This window comes from Penicillium pulvis (assembly GCF_028828015.1).
Source record: "Penicillium pulvis strain IBT 33274 chromosome Unknown contig_12_segment0_segment0, whole genome shotgun sequence".
Lineage (NCBI taxonomy): Eukaryota > Fungi > Ascomycota > Eurotiomycetes > Eurotiales > Aspergillaceae > Penicillium > Penicillium pulvis.
In genome coordinates this window covers 3,255,177-3,276,098 of record NW_026643072.1, presented here as the reverse complement: position 1 = coordinate 3,276,098, position 20,922 = coordinate 3,255,177, and the positions used below count along the sequence as shown (strand labels likewise).

At 48.0% G+C, this 20,922-nt stretch overlaps 6 protein-coding genes across 6 annotated transcripts; 4 read left to right on the top strand and 2 right to left on the bottom strand.

The window, feature by feature from the left end:
* Window positions 1-1,095: 1,095 nt before the first annotated feature.
* On the top strand, window positions 1,096-2,564 carry N7503_002431 (uncharacterized protein; the record flags this gene model as incomplete). Its single annotated transcript, XM_057061978.1, has 3 exons — window positions 1,096-1,098; window positions 1,149-1,509; window positions 1,822-2,564. 3 exons carry the CDS (start codon window positions 1,096-1,098, stop codon window positions 2,562-2,564), a joined length of 1,107 nt encoding a protein of 368 aa, XP_056925940.1.
* A 514-nt stretch (window positions 2,565-3,078) lies between these two features.
* Window positions 3,079-4,351, bottom strand: N7503_002430 (short-chain dehydrogenase; the record flags this gene model as incomplete). Its single annotated transcript, XM_057061977.1, has 2 exons — window positions 3,079-4,081; window positions 4,308-4,351. 2 exons carry the CDS (start codon window positions 4,349-4,351, stop codon window positions 3,079-3,081), a joined length of 1,047 nt encoding a protein of 348 aa, XP_056925939.1.
* Window positions 4,352-7,056: 2,705 nt separating this feature from the next.
* Window positions 7,057-8,139, top strand: N7503_002429 (putative short chain dehydrogenase; the record flags this gene model as incomplete). The annotated part of the gene is made up of 3 exons (XM_057061976.1): window positions 7,057-7,266; window positions 7,335-7,670; window positions 7,828-8,139. The coding sequence occupies 3 exons, from the start codon at window positions 7,057-7,059 to the stop codon at window positions 8,137-8,139; spliced, it is 858 nt and encodes a 285-aa protein (XP_056925938.1).
* A 3,421-nt stretch (window positions 8,140-11,560) lies between these two features.
* Window positions 11,561-13,511, top strand: N7503_002428 (uncharacterized protein; the record flags this gene model as incomplete). Its single annotated transcript, XM_057061975.1, has 2 exons — window positions 11,561-11,846; window positions 11,902-13,511. 2 exons carry the CDS (start codon window positions 11,561-11,563, stop codon window positions 13,509-13,511), a joined length of 1,896 nt encoding a protein of 631 aa, XP_056925937.1.
* A 1,876-nt stretch (window positions 13,512-15,387) lies between these two features.
* N7503_002427 (uncharacterized protein) lies at window positions 15,388-17,473 on the top strand (the record flags this gene model as incomplete). Its single annotated transcript, XM_057061974.1, has 3 exons — window positions 15,388-15,436; window positions 15,528-16,209; window positions 16,273-17,473. 3 exons carry the CDS (start codon window positions 15,388-15,390, stop codon window positions 17,471-17,473), a joined length of 1,932 nt encoding a protein of 643 aa, XP_056925936.1.
* A 475-nt stretch (window positions 17,474-17,948) lies between these two features.
* N7503_002426 (DUF895 domain membrane protein) lies at window positions 17,949-19,674 on the bottom strand (the record flags this gene model as incomplete). Its single annotated transcript, XM_057061973.1, has 4 exons — window positions 19,387-19,674; window positions 18,995-19,309; window positions 18,301-18,923; window positions 17,949-18,243 (listed from the first exon to the last, which is right to left on the bottom strand). Exons 1-4 carry the CDS (start codon window positions 19,657-19,659, stop codon window positions 17,949-17,951), a joined length of 1,506 nt encoding a protein of 501 aa, XP_056925935.1. The 5' UTR covers window positions 19,660-19,674.
* Between the last annotated feature and the right edge of the window lie 1,248 nt (window positions 19,675-20,922).

Here is a 20,922-nt window from a genome sequence, read left to right as displayed (position 1 = left end):
TTCTTTCATGTTTTCATTGTCTGTATGCCATTATTTTACGATCTTTTCGCGTGGGCCAAGGAATGCCCACTCGTGCTTTGCTACGAGGTTTCCAACAAAAAACGAACCGGGGTGCCAAAAATGCGATACCCTTGTACATATTCAAGCCCTTAATAGGACTCACCGGAGCGTTCGGAGCTTACAAGGCATGTTCTTTAGTCAGATTGTGTGGGCTGAAAAATCCGCCGATACATAGTCAAACAACTTCACTTTCAATATTTCACTACAACACATAGCCTGATTTATCTACGTGCCGGATCATCATTGACACCGTGTGGCGCCAATCAGGCTAGCTAGGTTAAACAAAATAGGTGCTTTAACTATTCACACATAAAGTGTACGGAGATAAAGACCGATCCATCAGGTCAAAAGCGCCCGGGGAAGTTGATAATGATTTCGTGCATGCAAGAGCCAGTCAGTCCAGAGAGGATAGCTACGCTGATCATGGGGCCGGTGTAGTTCATGTTACTCGCAATAACCGGCAGATACTGGGGGAAACAGGTGATAATGTCCACGAAACATTTCATGGTAATGAGATGAAATTAACAGGATGACTAGCGACTCCTAGGCGACAATATCGGTCTCGCGGAAAGAAATTTCCTTTGTGACACAAACACGCGATTGGGATCATATAGCTGATCATAAAGCAGTTCACCATTGCTCGCCAGGGATTCAGAGCCGTGGCTGATCCAAGCTGAAGTAGACCAATTAGACAGGATAATACCAATACCACCACCAGGATAAGACTCAGGATACTTCTTATCTGTGCTGATGTGAATACTGCCTAACTAGCACAAATAACATAATTCGCAGGTGGTTCAGACACCCGGTCGGTCTGGACACCTTAGAATACATAGTCAACATGATTTCAAAATTTTAGCAGCCATACATACAAACTATATAGCTGACCACTCTCAAATGCGTTCATGAATGATATAAGAATAGTGGACAAGTGCTTCACTCCTCCACAAATTAACACCTTTACTTTGTCGACCCCTCATCTCATTCCCCACTCTTCACCCCGCAGGCCAGCAGTCGACTGCAGCTTCAAAAAACATGGTGAGCCTAAAGCAGCAGTTCAAATAACACCCGGCTAATATTATCCTCAGGGTAAATCGACACTTGAGGATCTTCCTACCGAGCTCAAGATTCTCATTTTATTCCATGTGCCGGACAGCGATACTCTCAAGTCCCTTGTGCTTGCATCGCCCGGATACCACAATGCATACCTTGCAGTGAGACAAGAACTACTTCGATGTCTTGTAAAAAGGCAATACACTGGATTCCTTGACCTGGCAGAGGCTCTCACTGCTGTGCGGTCTAAAGGCGTGCATTTCTCCTACCGGAGGGAAGAAGCGATTACATTGCTGGACAAATGGCGCCGCAGAAATGAAATTCGTGAGCGCGGACAATCCTCACTAGAACAATACTCGCCAAACAACCTTGACGAGCCTGAAAGCCTGGAGGAAAGTGTAAAGCTGCTTCATTTTCACAACATGCTGTGCTTTTTTCTCAAGGACTATTCAATACACGCACCAAGGCCCCCATGGATCCAGCATGATCAATGGGAGAAAGACTGTTTGCCTTTGCATTTATCAGTTTCTGAAAAGCACCGTTTCTTAAGGGCAATGTGCCGATTCCAAATTATGAAAAATATCTTTGGTGACGAAGTCTGGTGTTTCGGACCCATACGTTGTGACACATGCCGTGCTATTCCAAACGACTTGCCTCCTACAGAATGGAGGAATGTCTCATGTTGCAACTCATGCTCTTATTCGAAAGTCTGGCAATTTGAAAAGTTTGATGACATGGCAGATGGGGGCCAGTACATCAATATGGAACATTTGGCATATCGGCTTTTTTATGGTACAATGCCCCCTTGGGAATACGAGGAAATGAGTGGCATACTCTACTATTTCGATGCCAGGATCAAAGATATCTCCAAGGAGATGAAAAATGACTTACGAGAACTCATTAAGAGTACACCATGCGAATATTTTTGGGATATTATACCCCAAGAACAACGGCCACCTGGTGCAGCCATTGAGATCGAAAATGATCTTGTATTCTTCGACGAAAACCATTCACTCGGACTAGCAGGACTGGGACCTGAATTTATACATGGCGTTCTACATTTGGATCGACTATCTCGCCGGAATGTCCTTTGCGGGAATGCCAGGGCCTGCTACCTATCATTCATTGGACCGGAGTTGGGATTGTCGTGGGATTATAGGTTCCCTTTCATTGATCCTGCTGATCAATTTGATACCCTAAATTTTGAACATTTCTGGTCCACTCTCTCGCCTCTTGAACAACCCACCGTGGGCTGGAAGAAAGCATGGATACTGCCTCATAGCAAGGAGGATGTATTAGAAGATGCTTTAAATTACGATCGCAACACAGATCAGGACTGGGACTGGGGTTACGCTTGGTGGGATGAGAGAAGACTGAAAGAATGGAAAGCGCCATTACTATTGGAGAACACCGAAATTAGTGAAGCCTCTGGGAGTGCTCAAGTATCTTAGAATGTAGTCACCAGGTAGTGTTGAATTAATTTAATATTGCCATATATCATCAGCGTCATCATAATGATTGACTACTTTAATGCGAGAGCTGCGAAATCAACACCCTTGTTTACTTCGACAATTCAAAGTCAAGTTAAATCAATCCAAGCCAAGCAGTGCCTGAGACTAGGTACTTATTGGCCTCATTATCCATTGCTCTGTCACAATTAGAATGCTGACTTTCTGGGCATCAATCCGCATTTTGAGATCATTCAAGCATTTGATTTTAGTGCTGATGAAAACGATCCGTTTTCATATTGTGGCACTTGCACGCTAATCATCCACAGTTAACCCGGGTCGAACTCGCTCTCGAATATCCGCTGTATGATGCGGTCAATCTGGTTTCTTTCACTCGGGCTAATGTGCCACTTCCGTCCAAATGAAGTGGGCTGAAATGGATTGTGGCGATGAAACTTTCTAATAGACTGATTCATACATCCACCCTCTCGCGCCCGGGTTGATGTTGAGGTCAAATTCATTTGTATGCCAGTGTAATCTCCTCGGCCCAGTCCTCTAGTCCCTTCGCATAACTCTGACCATTCTCATTCTCGGATATCGCATTCAGCAAATCCCTTCTCGGGTTTGGATGCCACTTCCCGAAGGGGATCACATAGCGTCCGCCATCCTGGACCATTATGTCCTCGCTGCAACCAGCCCATAATAAGATATGAGCGCCATCCAAAGCAGTAGCGAAAACAGGCATCGTCTGCCATACTGCTGTCTTCGGTGCATTGTCATAAATGCCTGTGCGTACTGTTGCTGGATTGGCGTTTATACTCACGACACCCTTTTTACCTGCACCTGCTGCATCAAATCGCTTCGCAAAGCGATTAGCGAGGAACCAGTTCCCTGCTTTGCTGATTGTGTAATTTCGAATATGATCACCACTGGGATTTTCAAGATCTTGCGGCGGAACCCCTTCTGATGGTGCTGAGGTATCGACAAGAAGGCTGCTAGACCAAATGACTCTTACACTGTTGGGCGGGGTGTCTGGCTCTGTTGCTGTCTGGACCAAGATCCCCGATAGAAGCGAGGTAAGAAGGTAAGGTCCTACACAGTTCGTGCCCATATGAGGCTCCAAGCCCTGCACGGTACGCTGAGAAGGTGGTACACAAGCAACACCGGCGTTGTTGTTCAGGATATCAAGTCGTGTTTCTTGTGATAAAAGCGCAGCGACAAAAGGTTTGATTGTACGTAGATCGGATAGATCGATCGCAAGATACTTGATCGAACCCGGAGTCTTAGACGTGCTTGTAGTAGTGATGTCTTGGATTTTAGCCTGGGCTTTGGTCTCATTACGAGCCGCCATGTAGACTGTGGCTCCAGCATCGTAGTAAACTCGCGCGAGAGCTAGGCCTATGCCCGCTGTACTACCGGTGATAATCACTACCCGACCCACTTGTGACGGGAGAGTGGGGGAAGTGAGGGCGGCCTTGTCAGGGAAGACTGTGGCCAGATTCTTCTGAAAGGCTCCATATCTGTGAGTGGACTGGAGTTGTAACGGAGTCAAGTTGCTGGAGTGAAGAATAAATGTAAGGAAAGGAAGAAGTCTTTATTTTATTGAATTCTGAAACTGCGTAGCTCCTGTCCGGTCTCTAACCAAGGGGCATTTGGGAAACAACAGACTTGGGGGCTAAGTTGTGGATCATGGCGTATTGATCTGCAAAGTGGAGGGTGGCTTCTTTGGCTGAATCCTTAGCGCACCCCTCATCTTGAATCTTGGAAGGAGCAACAACCTTAGCGAGCATATTCACTCACGCGGAAAAGCAATAGGGCGCCCTCTCTGGTCCACCCACGCCATTGACTCTATGATACATCTATCTAATTACAACTCGCGATAATTTCTTTATTCATGATTGTTGTTTCCTTTGTAGATTAACCGGAAATGATGCTTAATTGACCCCCAACCAACAAGCCGATCCATTATGTTCAAGTTGTATTATTGATATATTTTTTAACATCTTTCTTACACTTCACAGAAGCCTTTGACGTGCCTATGAACTTTTTTGCAACACCAGGGCAGCCTTTTATCATAATAGATCTCGACCCCAGGCATTTTGGGTATTCATTGAGGAGCTCTTCATAAACTGCTGCCCAGTCCCGATCCGAATTTCAAAGTCTTTGAATAGGACATACCCAATGGCGCATCACCGGATGACCCACTCAATATATTCTTGACGAAGTTGCCGCGTAAATATTCAGAGTATATGAATCGCATGACACTTGCAGTTGGCTTGAAAATCTCCCCAACAATCGATGAATATTGTGTTTTGAGAAGAGGATGAAAGAGAAATAGCGCGACTAATGTGAATGCTAATTGATACCGACTTCGTAGGAAAGTAATTGGTACTGAACATAGCCTAAAAAGATCTCAATAGTCACATTGTATAGAACTGACGCCCATCGGGGGTGGACGGATTCAATTGGGGAAGGCCACCTGGACGGAAGTATCGAGAGACCTTGGGAGAAAATTATTGGCCGGAGCACGAAATACATATCACCAAAGATTGTACTTTTGTCCGGGTACATAGATTTACTTCCCTGGAAATAAAAAAACAAAAAGCAACATAAACATGGAGAGTCAATTACCTTCCTCCCCGGAGACAGGTTTTAGCATACCGGGGTGAATGCCGGGGTCACATCAGGTCACGGGGACGATAAGCTCGGCAGCACCGCATAAAGAAACCAAATAATCTTCACCGACATATCCGGGGAAAGCGGATCCAGCATGCCGTAACCATATTTGAGATGAAGTAAATGTGGGACCGGGCTCGTTCTCGACGGGCGCGGGCCGGGACGGCACAGAAACAGATACTCCATACTGGAGGCGAATACTTTGGCCACAGCATATGGGATCGCTTGGACAAAAAGCCAATTAGATGTACCTGACTATCTATTTATCTTTAGCGAAACAGGGGTGATGGGAACAGGAACAGGGTATGGATCTGAGAATTTGACAGAACAAAGCACAGACCGTAGGCTCTAGATCTAGATCTAGTTGGGCCTAGAACTGGGACCGTTCGTTGTACGCGGCTTGTGCGCGAAGGCCTGGTTCAAAGTACTATGCAGGAGAAGCTAACTAGGGGCCAGCAGGGGTCGGAGTTGGGTAGCGGAAGAATTCTAGAAGATTGTATCAATGTTTATTGCTGTTTAGGTGGTGCTCACGAGAACAAGAAAAAAAGTGGGAACAGGCTAGCGTGGCACTATCGTGATGGTAGGGATCGTAGTGATAGGAGAAGGCAGGGGCACAATCTCGGAATCGCCCGAATGAGTAAGTCACTTTCACTAGACAGATTTTTTTGTTGGTCACAAGGTCTTCATAGACGCCAGCTCTGAACGTGTTCCTGGTCTGCGCCTCTTTGGCTTGCTAATGCGACGGACTGGCCGGTTTGGGTTTATTGTGATTCGATTTCGAGGTAGCAATTGAGAATCTCATCCGTGGGTTTTTGTTCAATGTTTTTTTTTTTGCACCCCCAAGGACGGTCGCATCTAAATATTGTATACATAAAGTGTTGGTTCAAGTAAAATTGAGATTCCATTGAATCACTGTTTCCTAAAGTGAACCATGGAGACATGGAATGTGCTGATAGAAAATAAAAAACCCCCCAGATCCGGGAATGGGCCATTGAGTTTTCCCAGTATCCAGGAACAGGAACCAGGGCTATAGTGATAGATGCCGGAGACCACATGACCCATGGATTTTAGATCAAGGGAGCTATTCATGGAGAGCGTGTAATACATGTGGGATCGACTGGTCTGGGTTTCGCGGCATGGGGGAGATTCCCCGGGGTCACCTGAAGAGGTTCCAGTGGCGCGGGTTCCCGGGGGATCGGCTTGCCCAAACTAGGCATCCGATCTACACTCTAACTGCAAGCTCGTAATCATCGAATTAAGATTTCAACCGGTTTGGCAGGAAAGTACTCTGGTATTTTTGTCACCTTTGATGTATGACATTATAATGAACATATAGATTGTATTCAAGATAATAAAAACAGGAAATAAACAAATAAAGGGAAAAGAAACCGGAAAGAGGAAGCAAAAATTACATTGTACGTCCCGGATCGTGTTTTTTCTCGCCACGACCGTTTGAGATGCGCCAACGCCCATTCCCCGGAGACAGATCCGACCTGGACCGAGCGTAGTTTGACCCAGGATTTCCTTTTTTGGGTTTGTTGCCAGTCTCTTCATGTTCACGAGACCTTCATTGCCCGGGATGGGCTCTTGGGCTTGGTTCTGGCTTGATACCTCCCGCTCCCAGAGCAATATTTAAAGGGAGCTTCAATCCGTGGTTCAGCTTTTTCCTCACCACACTTACAGTTGTATTCATTGATCTTCTATATCTTGATATCTTCATAGCCCTTCCAATTTGACATCGTCTTTTGGGCTCTACACACCTTCCACACACCTTTCTACCTTTTTGATCATACCATTCCCCTCTCACAAAAAATACACAATGTCGGTCTCCATTCAAACCGAGGTTCCCATTGCACCCATGACTGCGCAACCTGTCCTTCTGGGCCAACAGGCCAGGATGCCTGAATTCAGCTTGGCTGGTAAGGTAGTCCTGGTCTCTGGTGCTGGTCGTGGCCTGGGTCTGACCCAGGCGGAGGCTTTGTTGGAGGCTGGAGCAAAGGTCTACGCTCTTGATCGTCTGGAGGAGCCAGTATGTCTATTCTTCACATCTTCAGCACGTTCTTTAGAATGTCCTCCTGACCAGAATTCAAAATATAGGCCGCGGAATTCGCAGTGATTCAACAGCGCGCCAAGGAGCTCGGCACCGAGTTGCACTACCGTCGCATTGATGTGCGTGACACAGAACTGTTGAACAGCGTCATCGAAGCCATTGCCAACACAGAAGGCCGCATGGACGGTCTGGTGGCCGCCGCCGGTATCCAGCAGGAAACCACTGCTTTGGAGTACTCCGCCAAGGACAGCAACACCATGTTCGAAGTTAATGTCACTGGTGTTTTCATGACCTCCCAGGCTGTGGCCAAGCAAATGATTCGCTTCGGTAACGGAGGTAGCATTGCCATGATCGCCTCTATGAGTGGTACCATTGCCAATCGGGTACGTTCCCACCCCTCCCACCCCCATTTCCTTCCCACACTTGGCAATACCTCGAGTTTAGCCATCGGCAATTTACTTCCGGTGTCCCCGTACCCCAGTTTTCTGCGCCCCACTATTGATATACTTATTTCTGTTCCCTTGGGCTAACATGACACAGGGTCTCATTTGTCCCGCCTACAATGCTAGCAAGGCTGCCGTCATTCAGCTTGGCCGCAACTTGGCGGCTGAGTGGGGCCAGTACAACATTCGTGTCAACACTATCTCCCCTGGCTACATCGTCACTGCTATGGTTGAGAAGCTGTTCGTTGAATTCCCTGAGCGCCGCGACCAGTGGCCCAAGGAGAACATGCTCGGCCGTCTTTCTCGTCCAGAGGAGTACCGTGGTGCCGCTGTTTTCCTGCTCAGCGATGCCAGCAGCTTCATGACTGGCAGCGACTTGCGCATGGACGGTGGCCACGCCGCGTGGTAAACCCGTGCCTACATCAAAAGGGAATTTGACACAATGACGATTAATATGTATCCGTCTACGCGTGACCCTGTATAGGTGTCTCTCATTGCATGGCGTTATAATTTGGTTTCTTATTTATTTCTCATTCAAGTATGAGATCAGCAAAGCGTTGGATTTGACTTTTGATTTGTCGCCTCATACGTATCCTAATGATCAGCGAATTTTTCTCTTATTCTTGGCTGCTCGTCTTGGAATATTGTCATCATGATGTTAATTAGACTAATCGATCGCTCGAATTAATATGCAAGTTCCGATATGATTCGACCCGCACTCCCCACATCATCCACAGTTGACATGGTAGATCCTGTCATTTGCCGGCATCATCCCAGTGATCATTTCCTATTTTGATTCACAGGAAACGTGTTCGCATCTACATGCATTTCGAATAAATTAAGATTGTTCTCAGCGCCTTCTTTTTTCTGTGATCCAGTGAGATTCATCCTCATCCCTGCAACACATCCCTACGTAGCAAATTCTTGCGTCAACACCTGACCGATTTCCGCCGATCAAGTACTCTCTTGGAATCCCGAAGTCCATGATGTCTGCCACGACACTCTGAGATCCAGCACCAAGGATCCATTTTGTTGGCCATTGTCTGGGGGGACCCGGGAGCCTGGTTTACCAACAGTCTGGGGAAGATGCGGGGAACTAACCAATCAGCGGGATCCAATGCTCGGTCCCCCAAGTAAACCGCCAGGTCTGGCAGTACTGTGAGTTTGGGAGACAGGGTTGGGTGGCCAATCGTTTATACTTGTTAAGCGATAACCTGAAGTCTTGGCAGGTCGATTGGGGCTAGGTGCATGCAAGGGGTGGATTTGACTCTTCCCATTTTCTCTTTCTTTTCACGATATCATCGCATCAGCAGACCATGACCTCAATGGTCTCCAGACGTGGTGTTGACCAGAATATGGCGGCTATTAACGGGAGTTGTGTTGTTCAGTGGTGAAGTCATGACCTGTTCTTGCGACCGGCACACCCTTTTCTGGTAGTATAAACCATGCGTTGGAGATTTGAGACATGGATTTCATACACTCGTGTTCGAAAAGATTTGCTCAGATGCTCCGGATGAAGGCCCTTGTAACTCTAGCCCACTAAAACAATAGTAACTGGTCGCTACTTACACTAGATCATGGTACCTAAAGGGAAGTAAAGCTGGAATGTTGACATTTAGATCACTAAATATCAAGTCCTTTGGCTATTGGTGACTGCACGCGGAGTTCATAAATTTTGAACTACACATTTAGACAACTTGCCCCACGGCCCGATCATACCTTTTCATATCTACTGCATTGGAAAGAGCTTTAAGAAGATTGCTATAAGGTCTTCGCTGACAGGACAATAGCGGGACAGATTTGGTCTCACGTTGACCGATGATACCACCATTTTAAGATCAAACAATAGCGGGTGGCTTATGGATTAACTTCACGAGAAGGTTAGATTGAAGGGAAGTCTAATAAAGCACAAGCTTGGAATAGAATATACCAGGACAAGACTTGAAGTACACAGAAGCAGTCTTGGGCAATCTTGCGTAACACATGCATGAAAATTTACAGATTTTTATAACTACAGTGCAGGCCCTAGGTATCACTGTATCCCAGAAGGGAACAATGGAGCTAATTGGGATACTGTATCTCATGTTGGAAACATTGTTCTTTGAAAAACGTCCTACAGTTGGGGCTGTGTATGTACATCGCATAGCCAATTGCAATGCAATATTTTGACTCAAAATCCTTCACAGAACTTGATGTTTAATATCTAAACTTGTTCACAGGCACCGCTAGCTGGAGTTACTACATGCGGTCAAATCGAAGTTGTTGGCAGAGCAAGGGTTCGAACCGACCACAGGGGGACGTTGCCACCATAGTGGCGAAAACTATCCTGTTGAAGCTGAGCTCAGATTTCCTGATTTTCTCCAATCTCCTTTCCTTTGGGTTTACTGAGAGAGCTAACTTGGCGGGAAATCTTATGGCATAGTGCGAGTAACCGACAAAGAGGGAATGCGAGGTTGTGGCGGTAACGAGCCGCCGTGAATCTGCCCTTTTTCCACTTCCCCTAAGCCTCTTTCCCAACACCGCCATAGAAGTCTATTTCCGTTGTCGCTATTAGTTATTTGGCAAATAAACTGGGTGGTAGCATAGTCTACACCGGTAAGAAATAATTTACTTTATCTGACAAGTGCCCCGAATGGCTCTTCAATCTCTCCTTCGATATGGCCTGCAGGCTGTATGGGGACGAGCCTGGACCAAAACAATCTGACACATCAAGGATTCACAAATCGAAAAATAGCGTCAAAAAAAAGATCAAGTAATAACTTTTACAAGTGTTCCGGCTGGCTCCTACATGAGTTTGACACGGGACTTGTGGACGCCACTTCGCAGAAATTCTGCAATCCCTGCACTGGCGACACTGATCCTTCTATCGAGGTTCCAGAAGCCCTATGGCTAGGCCTGTCGATACACAGATAGGCCGCTTGGCAGTCAGCGAAGTATCAGCCAGCGAACCACAATGATATGGGAAAAAGTAAGCCCAATGCTGCACGACAGAATTGCATGTTCTGCACATGGTATCTATGGGGGCGATAACCACGCGAGCGGGGAGTGGAGCATTTCTTTGCTCAGTCCTACATGCCAAGGCGAACTAAATTACCAACCCATGTGGACAAAAAGATGCCAAGCATTTCAGCCCTTCGCTAAGTTTGGCCAAGACTCGGGATGTCCGTGAGTCTTATCTCTCCGTCGGAGTTCCATTACCCATCTCAAGCCATAAACCTTTTACCTCAAAGGATTTTCTTGTTTCTCGTAACCGTCTTTGGGTTCCATATATGAGGTCGAGTTGTGTCGCTGAAGACAGTTCCAGAGAATTCATAACCACCGGATTGCTGAACTGGATGGGACCCTCGCAAGTTCAAGTTAAGCTTCTCTCGCGAGGGTCTGTCTTGGCATTCAATATCTCCGAAAGGATTTATATGGCGACCACTCATGGCAGGGCTGAAATTGCGAATACACGGCTGGGGTTACATGCGATAAGCCCAATGGAAGTAGCGCTGGTTTCTCATTGGTGGTGGAATGTCCCAAAGTGGTATAGTAACAGAAGCTAGTAAAGTGTGATATGATCTGGGGTAAACCTGTACTAATGAGAGGAGGACATCGCGAATGCAAAGGGAAGATAAGGATACTTCATTTCTTGGCGCATTAGCCCCGATTCAAATACACACGGGCATTTTCTGCGGCACTTTGGCCTTTTACAGGGAATATAAGGAATATTTCCCGCCAATTCTCATTCTCTCTTCCCCTCACTTTGTGTCAACCTCCCAACTCCCTTCACCTAATTCTCTCACTGATACTCTGCCTTCTGGGCGCTTCCCATCTATTCCTCCTGCGAGATGGCGACCATAGAGGCAGCGCGGTCTTCTGACGAGATTCACGAGAGCAGTCGGGAGAAAGCTCTCACTACAAACGGCGATGAGATCGCAGACCCCCACAAGCCTGAGAAAAGTCTCGTTTCAGCGTCGTACAACATGCAGACTGGCGATGAAGACCCCACCTCGGAAGAACTTTATGGTCCCAATGCTCTCAGACGTGTATCAGCTCCTATTCCTTGGGCTGTGTATACCGTCGCTTTCGTGGAGTTGTGCGAACGATTTTCCTACTATGGAACTCAGGTTCTGTGTATGTGCAAATAAAAGATTACCTTGTGGCCCTGATTCTAATGTGAGGCGTGCAGACTCGAACTTCGTGAACCACTCTCTTCCCCAGATTAATGGCCCTCCCGGCTCCAATCATCGGACTGGTGCAGGTGGTGGATCTTCTCAGGGTGTTTCTGGAGCTCTGGGACAGGGTGTGCAGACCGCCAACGGTGTCAACACCTTTAACACTTTCTGGTGCTACTGCGTTCCGCTGCTCAGTGCCTGGGTTGCTGATGAATACTGGGGCCGATACAAGACCATCTGCTGGTCTATTGGTGCTGCCATCCTGGGTCACATTATTCTAGTCATTTCTGCCGTCCCACCTGTGATCACAGACACAACTGCTTGTTTTGCTGTCTTCATGCTGGGTGTCATCATCATGGGTTTTGGCACGGGTGGCTTCAAACCAAACATTTCGGCATTAGTTGTCGAACAAATTCCAGTGGTGAATCAGAAGGTGCGTACCCTGCCATCAGGAGAGCGCGTTATTATCGATCCGACAATTACCCAAAGCCGAATTTATCACTACTTCTATCTGTTCATCAATATTGGCGCTCTGGTCGGTCAAATTGGGATGGCATACGCCGAGAAGTATGTTGGGTTCTGGCTAGCATTCTTGCTTCCCACCCTCATGTTCCTTACGACTCCTTTCGTTATGTGGTGGGGACGCAAGCGTTACCGTCAATCTCCTCCCCAGGGCTCAGTCACCTCCAAGGCAGTGCGGACACTCATGTACGCCTTGAAAGACCGCTGGCACTGGAACCCCGTGAAATTGTGGAAACGCACCCACGATGGTACCCTTTGGGAAACTGCCAAGCCATCTAACATCCCACCCCACCTGCGCCCCAAATGGATGACCTTCGATGACGCCTGGGTCGACGAAGTACGCCGTGGTTTTGCCGCCTGCAAAGTCTTTTGCTGGTACCCGCTGTACTGGCTGGCATATGGCCAGCTAACCAACAATCTTACTTCGCAGGCCAGCACCATGACCCTGCACGGCGTACCTAACGACGTCGTGAACAACCTGGACCCTTTCGCTCTGATCATCTTCATTCCTATCTGTGACGCCTTCATCTACCCCGGTCTGCGGAAGATGGGCATCAGGTTCACGGCTATCAAGAAGATCTTCTTTGGCTTCATGATTGCCATGTTGGCTATGGTCTGGTCGGCTGTCGTCCAGTACTATATCTACAAGACATCCCCTTGTGGCTATCAAGCTAACAACTGCTACACTGCGGATGGTGCTATTCGTCCCTCCCCGTTGAACGTGTGGATCCAAGCGGGCGCCTACGTTCTCATTGCCTTCTCCGAGATCTTCGCCTCGATTACCTCTCTTGAGTATGCATACTCCAAAGCTCCCCGGAATATGCGTTCCTTGATCCAGGCGATCTCGCTCTTCACCAATGCCATCTCCGCTGCTATTGCTGAGGCTCTGAACCCATTGTCTAGTGACCCACTGCTGATATGGAACTACGGTGTCTTTGCCGTGCTGGCGGGTCTCGGTGGTGTTTTCTTCATCTTTTCGTTCTGGGAGCTGGACAAGGAAGAAGACGAACTCAACAACCTGCCCGAGGGTCGCGTTGTTGCTGATGAGAAAGCCGTCATGGGTACATTGGAGGCGGCTGAGATTGGCCCTGTCAGGGGTTAAGAGCTCTCGCGAGTTTATTCATAGTTGATGTCGCCTGATTTTTCCTGTCGTGTGTTATTCCGTTAATGTTATCCAACTTATGGCAGGATGATCACTTCCGAGTCTGTATGAACGACACGACGATATGTTTGTATGTCATTACTAATCACGTTCCTCCACTATGGCCTTGAATACCTATCCAAGTAATCTCCAAAAATAAGTTACTGCCATGTACCTGCAGGATGATTTCGTTCTCGCTCAGGGCATGTTTTGGGGATACTGTAAAAATCCCACGTCCCTGTCGATCTTTTAGGCGGTCACAACGATTGCGGTGCCAACGCGGAGCAATGTGGAGTCCCAACTGAAGGTGAGGACGACGATCCTCTCGGCCCCAGATTATTGAATTACCTAAAAAGGGTGTCCATTGTGGTGATTTTTAGGGACCACCAAAATAGGTCGATAAATGATATTCTGGGGCGGAACCATGCATATCCGGCCGCCTCCCGGACTTAGCTAATCGTCTAATGCAGCCCCCCTTCCAAGGTTTCCCCCCCCCACTTAGTTACTTAACTAGTTCAACCGTTGGGTGACTTGTCCATGATTATGCTCCATTCAAGAATGTATAGGTGCTCCGGGTTCTCCGATTACCGAATATTGCTTGTGAAATCGGGAATACGGGGTGTTTCCGAGACATAATTCGGATACTCGGGTGTATTCTGTGTCCAACTCAATAACTCATACGCCATGCTTGGGATCCACTTTCAGAGGCTCAATGTCCTCTGAGGTCAGACATTATTTCTAGGCTTCAATTTATTCTGGTGACACGGAGTATGCTTGGCTTTACATAAGTGCCAAGGGCCAAGTACCCCTGAAACTCTAAGCCCGCAATACATTCCTGTCCAGGATGTGAGCATCACGCTGTGTCTCACAGCATGGGGCGCAGCTGGATGCCTAAAAAGGCGGTGTCGAGGCCTATGTACGCTGGAGGCCCGATCAGGTCATGCATCGCCCTAAATGGATGTATCAACCTGTTTTCTACGGATACTCCGTGCCCTAGGGGTTTTGTGGGGACAGGGGGGCAGGGACAAGGAAAAAGGGAAACATGCATAGTTTACTGAAATGTAGCTGCCTACGCGGCATTTAAGACATAAGCGAGACTGATTGGTCGAGATAAATGCTCGCTTACAGTAGGATCAATATTTCCATAGAATTTTCTCGGAAGCCGCGGTGTGGCTCATTTCTTTTGGGCCCATATGCAGGTCCACTGGACCCATTAGTTCATTGACTTGGGGTCTTGGTGGATCGATGTATCCGTTTCAGTCGGCGAATCAGCAATCATAGATATACGCTAGCGGCCTTTCTTGTATGGATCTGCGCCACAGTCTATTTAATTATACATGAATTATGCCTGGATCCGATCGTGGCATAGCCATTCATGTGATATGACGATCGATCTTATTGATGGGACCAATCGGCCCCCTTGGGACAGCCTGTGAAAGCCATGCACTAGACCCAAGGCGAAATTTCGGGCTCCCGGCATCTCATCTTTTGCAAGATCTCAGCCCTGTCGGGGCCAAGACCAGAAATGCGATGCTCGTGTGTGAGATTCTGGGGGCCCAACTCTTCTAGGAAACCGAGGGTTCAATTGCGACCGGTTTTGACATCACTAGATCCACCTAATCTCCACTATGAAGGTATGATTCGCTTAACTGCCGAACCACTACTGCAATGAACATACCGAGCAATAGCTCCAAATCGAGGCTTGGCTGGTCACCCGGCGCTCCCGGAGCATAAATAAAATCAGTCACCCCTTGACTGCCCCCCTCTTTGGCGATCACTGCATCACCAACTTTGCTCCCTGCTGTCTGCGTGAAAGTGAGGTTGCCGAGGTATCACAATGAAAGTCTCTACATTGATCGGCTCTCTGGCGCTGGGCGCTCTGCCTAGTATGTATCAGCCTTCCCGCGGCTTGCAGCATATCGGCCGCGAGGGTCCAATCGTCATACTACCTCATTACTAACTAACGCCCCTTCCCAGGTGTAAATGCGGCCCCAAGCTCAGAATTCGAACGCGACAGCGCTGCAGTCGTAGCGGAAATTATTCGTCGCGCTCTTCCTAACGCTCCTAATGGATATACCCCGACAAATGTTACCTGCCCGTCCACACGCCCAAGCATTCGCAGTGCCGCGAAGCTCTCTACGAATGAGACTTCCTGGCTTGAGGTCCGTCGCAACAAGACAATCACGCCTATGAAGGAATTCTTCAACCATGTCTCTGTCGGCGACTTCGATGTCGGTGCATACATCGACAAGCACTCTGCCAACGTGTCGAATCTCCCCAACATTGCTATTGCGGCGTCTGGTGGTGGTTATCGTGCTATGTTGAACGGTGCCGGTGGTATCAAGGCGTTTGATAGCCGCGTGAAGAATTCCACAGCTTCCGGTCATCTGGGTGGTCTGCTGCAGTCAGCCACTTACGTTGCTGGTCTGAGTGGTGGTAGTTGGTTGGTTGGTTCGATTTATATCAACAATTTCACATCCGTCGCGGACTTGCAGACCTACTCAAGTGGTGACGTTTGGCAACTTGGAAATAATATTTTCGAGGGTCCGGATACTGGCGGCCTTCAGGTGCTGGACACGGCTGAATACTACACTGATTTAGCAGAGGCTTATGAGGACAAGAAGGATGCTGGTTTTGCCACTTCGCTCACCGATGTTTGGTACGTTATCTGAAATCCGATATCAGGGGAATTTTGGAGCTCAAAATTAATATTCTATTGCAGGGGCCGAGCTCTGGCTTTCCAGATGTTCAATGCTACTAAAGGAGGAATTGATTACACTTGGTCATCCATTGCTAAGACTCAGGACTTCATCGACGGTGACTACCCAATGCCATTGGTTGTTGCCGACAGCCGTACCACAGGCGAAATCATTGCTTCTTCGTACTCGACGGTGTTTGAGTTCAACCCTTGGGAGTTTGGTACCTTCGACCCGACTCTTTATGCTTTTGCTCCTCTCGAGTACCTTGGTTCCCGCTTCGAGAATGGTTCAGTCGCCAGCAATGAGACCTGTGTGCGTGGATACGACAACGCCGGCTTCATTATTGGAACATCTTCCACCCTCTTCAACGAGGCCATCACTGAACTGGGTAGTAACTCGTCCGGTATCACCGCGTGGGCAGAGAACATTCTGTCGGATCTTTTTGCCGATTTTGACAGCTCAGACGACGATATCGCTTCCTATGAGCCTAACCCATTCTACGGCTATAACGACGACTCTTTGGCCACCACAACGGCACTGGATATTGTCGATGGTGGCGAGGATGGTCAGAATGTTCCATTGCACCCACTCATTCAGCCCGAGCGCGCAGTCGACATTATTTTCGCTATCGATTCCTCCGCTGATACCGATTACTACTGGCCTAATGGAACTTCTCTCGTGGCCACCTACGAGCGTAGCCTGAACGTTACCGGCATTGGAAACGGCACCGCCTTCCCCGCCATTCCAGACCAGAACACCTTCATCAACCTTGGTCTGAACACTCGCCCGACGTTCTTCGGCTGCAACAGCACGAACATCACCGGCACCGCCCCTATTGTTGTCTACCTCGCCAACGCCCCTTACAGCTCCCAGTCCAACACCTCGACTTACCAGATGACCTACGAGGACTGGCAGCGTGACAACATTATCACCAACGGCTACGAAGTTGTCACCATGGGTAACGGTACCCTTGACGGTAACTTCACTGCTTGCGTTGGCTGTGCTATTCTGAGCCGCTCTTTCGAGCGTACTGGTACTACTCTTCCCGATATCTGTACCCAGTGCTTCACGGACTACTGCTGGAATGGTACCACCAACTCTACCACGCCCAACACCTATGCGCCAGTGGATATTCTGGCATCCTCGGAAGCTGGCTTGTTCACTACCCCTACCGTGTTGACTGCCTTTGCCGCGGTCACCGCGGCTTTCTTCGCAATGGTATAGACGAGGACTCGGTGCATTTCGTTGGACGATTCTTGTACAAATTTTTTTTTCCACCTTGCTTCTTCCGGATTCTACGATCTTTTAAATTATTGCGCCACGACTTACGGGCTTTCGATGTACGAGTATTAGAACTCTATGATCAGTGAGGCTTAGGCGCCCTAGTTATGGTGCCTGCGATCTACTCCGCAGTGACATACCTATACCCATAAATAAATACAATTGAATATTTTTCCTGCTTAGAGCGTACTCCAATTTGCTAGTTAAATGCCAGTGACTACAGGATAATAAATGTAAAAGCCAATTTTCTGAAAAGAGAGTGATTCATAATGTATTAGCTATAGCTCATATATACTCCGCATTCTTCCAAGTCACTCGATCGTATTACCAGAGCCTCCTATATCCATACATCTATCAATCATCACTTCGTATCTGATGCCGATTATCTAGAACATTTGAAAACAAGACCATAATTTAATCATGCTCCCACTTTCTCAGGATGCTCCGCCGGTAAGACATCCGCAAGAGTCTCATCAGTTCCGGCAATATCGTCCTCCACATCAACATGATCCCGAATCTTCAAGAAAATAACAGGAGCAGCAACAACGAGCGACGCGGCAAGCAGAACCCAGTTGCTGATAAACTCTTTCTCGTAGGAGAGTTTGCGTGCATCGAGGTTATTAACGATTGCAGCACCCACGGATTGGATACCCTTGTAGAAGCCGACATAGTTCGCAGAACGACGGCCCGAGTTCGAGAGCGCACCCATGAACCTAAGTAGATATATGCGTTAGTCTCAAGACATATATAATATCGTGACATGCGCTTACCAGTAGATACTAGCCTGCCACGCGGCATCATAAAATCCGTAAAAGATATACAAGAACATTGGACCAACGTATCCATGGGAAGTCCAATCAGTCGACTGGAAGTCAGCAGCACCCACAGTAGCCCTGGTATAGGTCTTCTCATAAGCATAGCCACCACCCCAGATAGCCATAGTGAGCACGAAAAGAATCGCCCACGTCACCTTTGCTCGGAGAGAGCGCTTCACGCTCTGGACATCGAGGAGTACACCCCAGATCGCAGCAGCGACAATCTGAGCCAGGTAGTAGAGCAGATTGTTCAGCGCCTTGGTACGGGTATCGAAGTGCGCGCTGTTCATGCCGTTCTGCTGGTAGACATAGAACCAGTTGGAAGAGAAGAACATGGGGAATAGGAGGATGACAAAGGGCTCGAAGCGCAGAGTCTCCCAGAGTCCCATCAGCTCAGATTGCCAGCTTGGGTTCTTCATCAGAATGACGCGGGTGCCGTCTGGTCGGACGATGTCGTTTGCGTTGCAGAGGAAGAGGGCGAGGACGGCGCCGATGGCCATCAGGACAATGAAGCCGATGTATGTTCCTGGTGAGACGGTGGCGTTGGTTGTGATGTTGATGTTTTGGCCGAGGGGGATCTATGGAGAAATAATAGTTAGAAAAGGGTCATACAGCCTTGAGAATAGGTTTTGTATAGCTAGGAACATACCAAGCTGCCAATCACGGCACCCATGTTAAAGATACCCCAGAACCAGGCGAAGTATGTTCCCTTCTTGTCCTCGGACGGGTAGGAAATCATGATCGTTCCTTGTGCGGTCCAAAGAAGACCAGCACAGATACCGAGCCAGACACCGGCGAAAATATTGAATCCTTCCACATTGGCGTATAGGGAGACGAGCAGACTAATTGCGTAGATGCAGTATCCAGTACCGCCAAATGCAAGAGTCCATTTGACTCCGAGCCTGTTGACGAATGTACCGCCGAAGATACCGAAGACTGCGAATGTAGCATAGAGAGCAGTGTTCTGTTTCAATTGTCAGTGGCTGCTACGTAGCTTCGCGCCCTAGCGCAGCAATTGCAAAGTCTAGCTTCGTTACTCACCATGTTGTCGGCCAAAGTCGCATCAGTCCTTCCACCACCTCCCATTCCACCGAGCGCATTGAACATACCCGGGCACATGAAACACACGAACGCGACCATCACCAACTGAACTCTAGGCGACGCATACCAGGGGACGTTAAGGCCGAAAATCCGTCGCTGTCTGTACATCCAGCCTTGTGGCAGATCAGGGGTCTGGGGGCCGTGATCTTGGTCATTGTGTTCATGAGGAGTAGCCAACTCATCGACACCCATGTTTTTGTTCTCAGTAGCCATGATGCTCGGCTCAATGCAACCTCTAACAAAAGGAAGAAAAAAAAAGGCAGAATGAAGCGGGGGCACGAGAGCTTTAAAAACGAACTTTTCTCAATCTTGTCCTAGTCCTTGTCTAGTCCAGCAGGGTCACTGTATGAGCCAATCAGAGCTTCCAGATGCCGGAAAGTCTAATCTTTGCCGGGCCCGAAACTGATAAGCCGTAAGCTGGTCCAAATCCTAATTATAGGTAATTGGTCGCCTGATTTATCGATTGGGGATGGCACGATTGCCGGTCTCCACATACAAGCTTCCACTCCATCTGGTAAATGGCGTTCAGGGATGTAACTTCATCGAGTGGGGTCGTGCGCACTCACATGGCAGAGATTGCGGGGGTGGAACAACGCTTGGTTGACGGTCGGGAGGGAAAGGTTATTGGATGGTACGCACGCTTTGGTAGTGAAACCCGATGTAACACTGCCAGGAAGATTGCATCAATTGTCATGTTATGATCGGGCTGGCAGAACGGTGTCATTTTCAAGTGGCCAGTAAGCGATACAATATTCGCTGAAAAGATCGGGGGCTGATAAGCTGATGTTACACCATCTCCTATGTTGGGGTGATAGTGCGCTTATCTGTGCGGGGCTTGGTGTTACAGTGCTTACGGAGACGGTGTCACCGTGGACCTGGGGTTATCAGAGCTCTTCTCTGTCAAAACATTTGAATTGGAAGTTGCCATGGTTTTGGTTTTGTAATTGATCATATTTTTGTTGGTCAGCGGCTAACTGCAGTAGCAAGGTTGTCCTTAGTGCCTCCAGAAGCTCAAGCTGCGAACCTTGCACGACCTGTCAGATGCTGGGCCTAATTGACTTGTACAGGCCTATTTATGTAAGATTTGTCTCGGTCGCCTAAAAAAAAATTTGAGCAGAATGTTTCAAGGTTGGAATATTCGACGTTTCGACAACTGGAGACCTAATCTTGAAATCAAGTGTCTGTAGTGGATAGTAAATAAACAACGCAAGGTCCGGCCAGGTACTGGAATATATATTGTACCTTCTGGGCATAATGACAACTGGGCACAACCTTGGAGCTGCAGCTTCCAAGGTGATTATGGATGTTATGAGGGAGCGAGAAAAAAATACAAGGGAGGCCAAACAAGGTACGGAATCCCAAATCAGCTAGCAATTATTGAGTATAGAGGCTTCAAGGGTTGTTTATTGCAGAGTATAGTGATGATCCTTCTCCGCTGGCTCCATCTCAACCGTGTTGTAAATCCATCAGGTGACC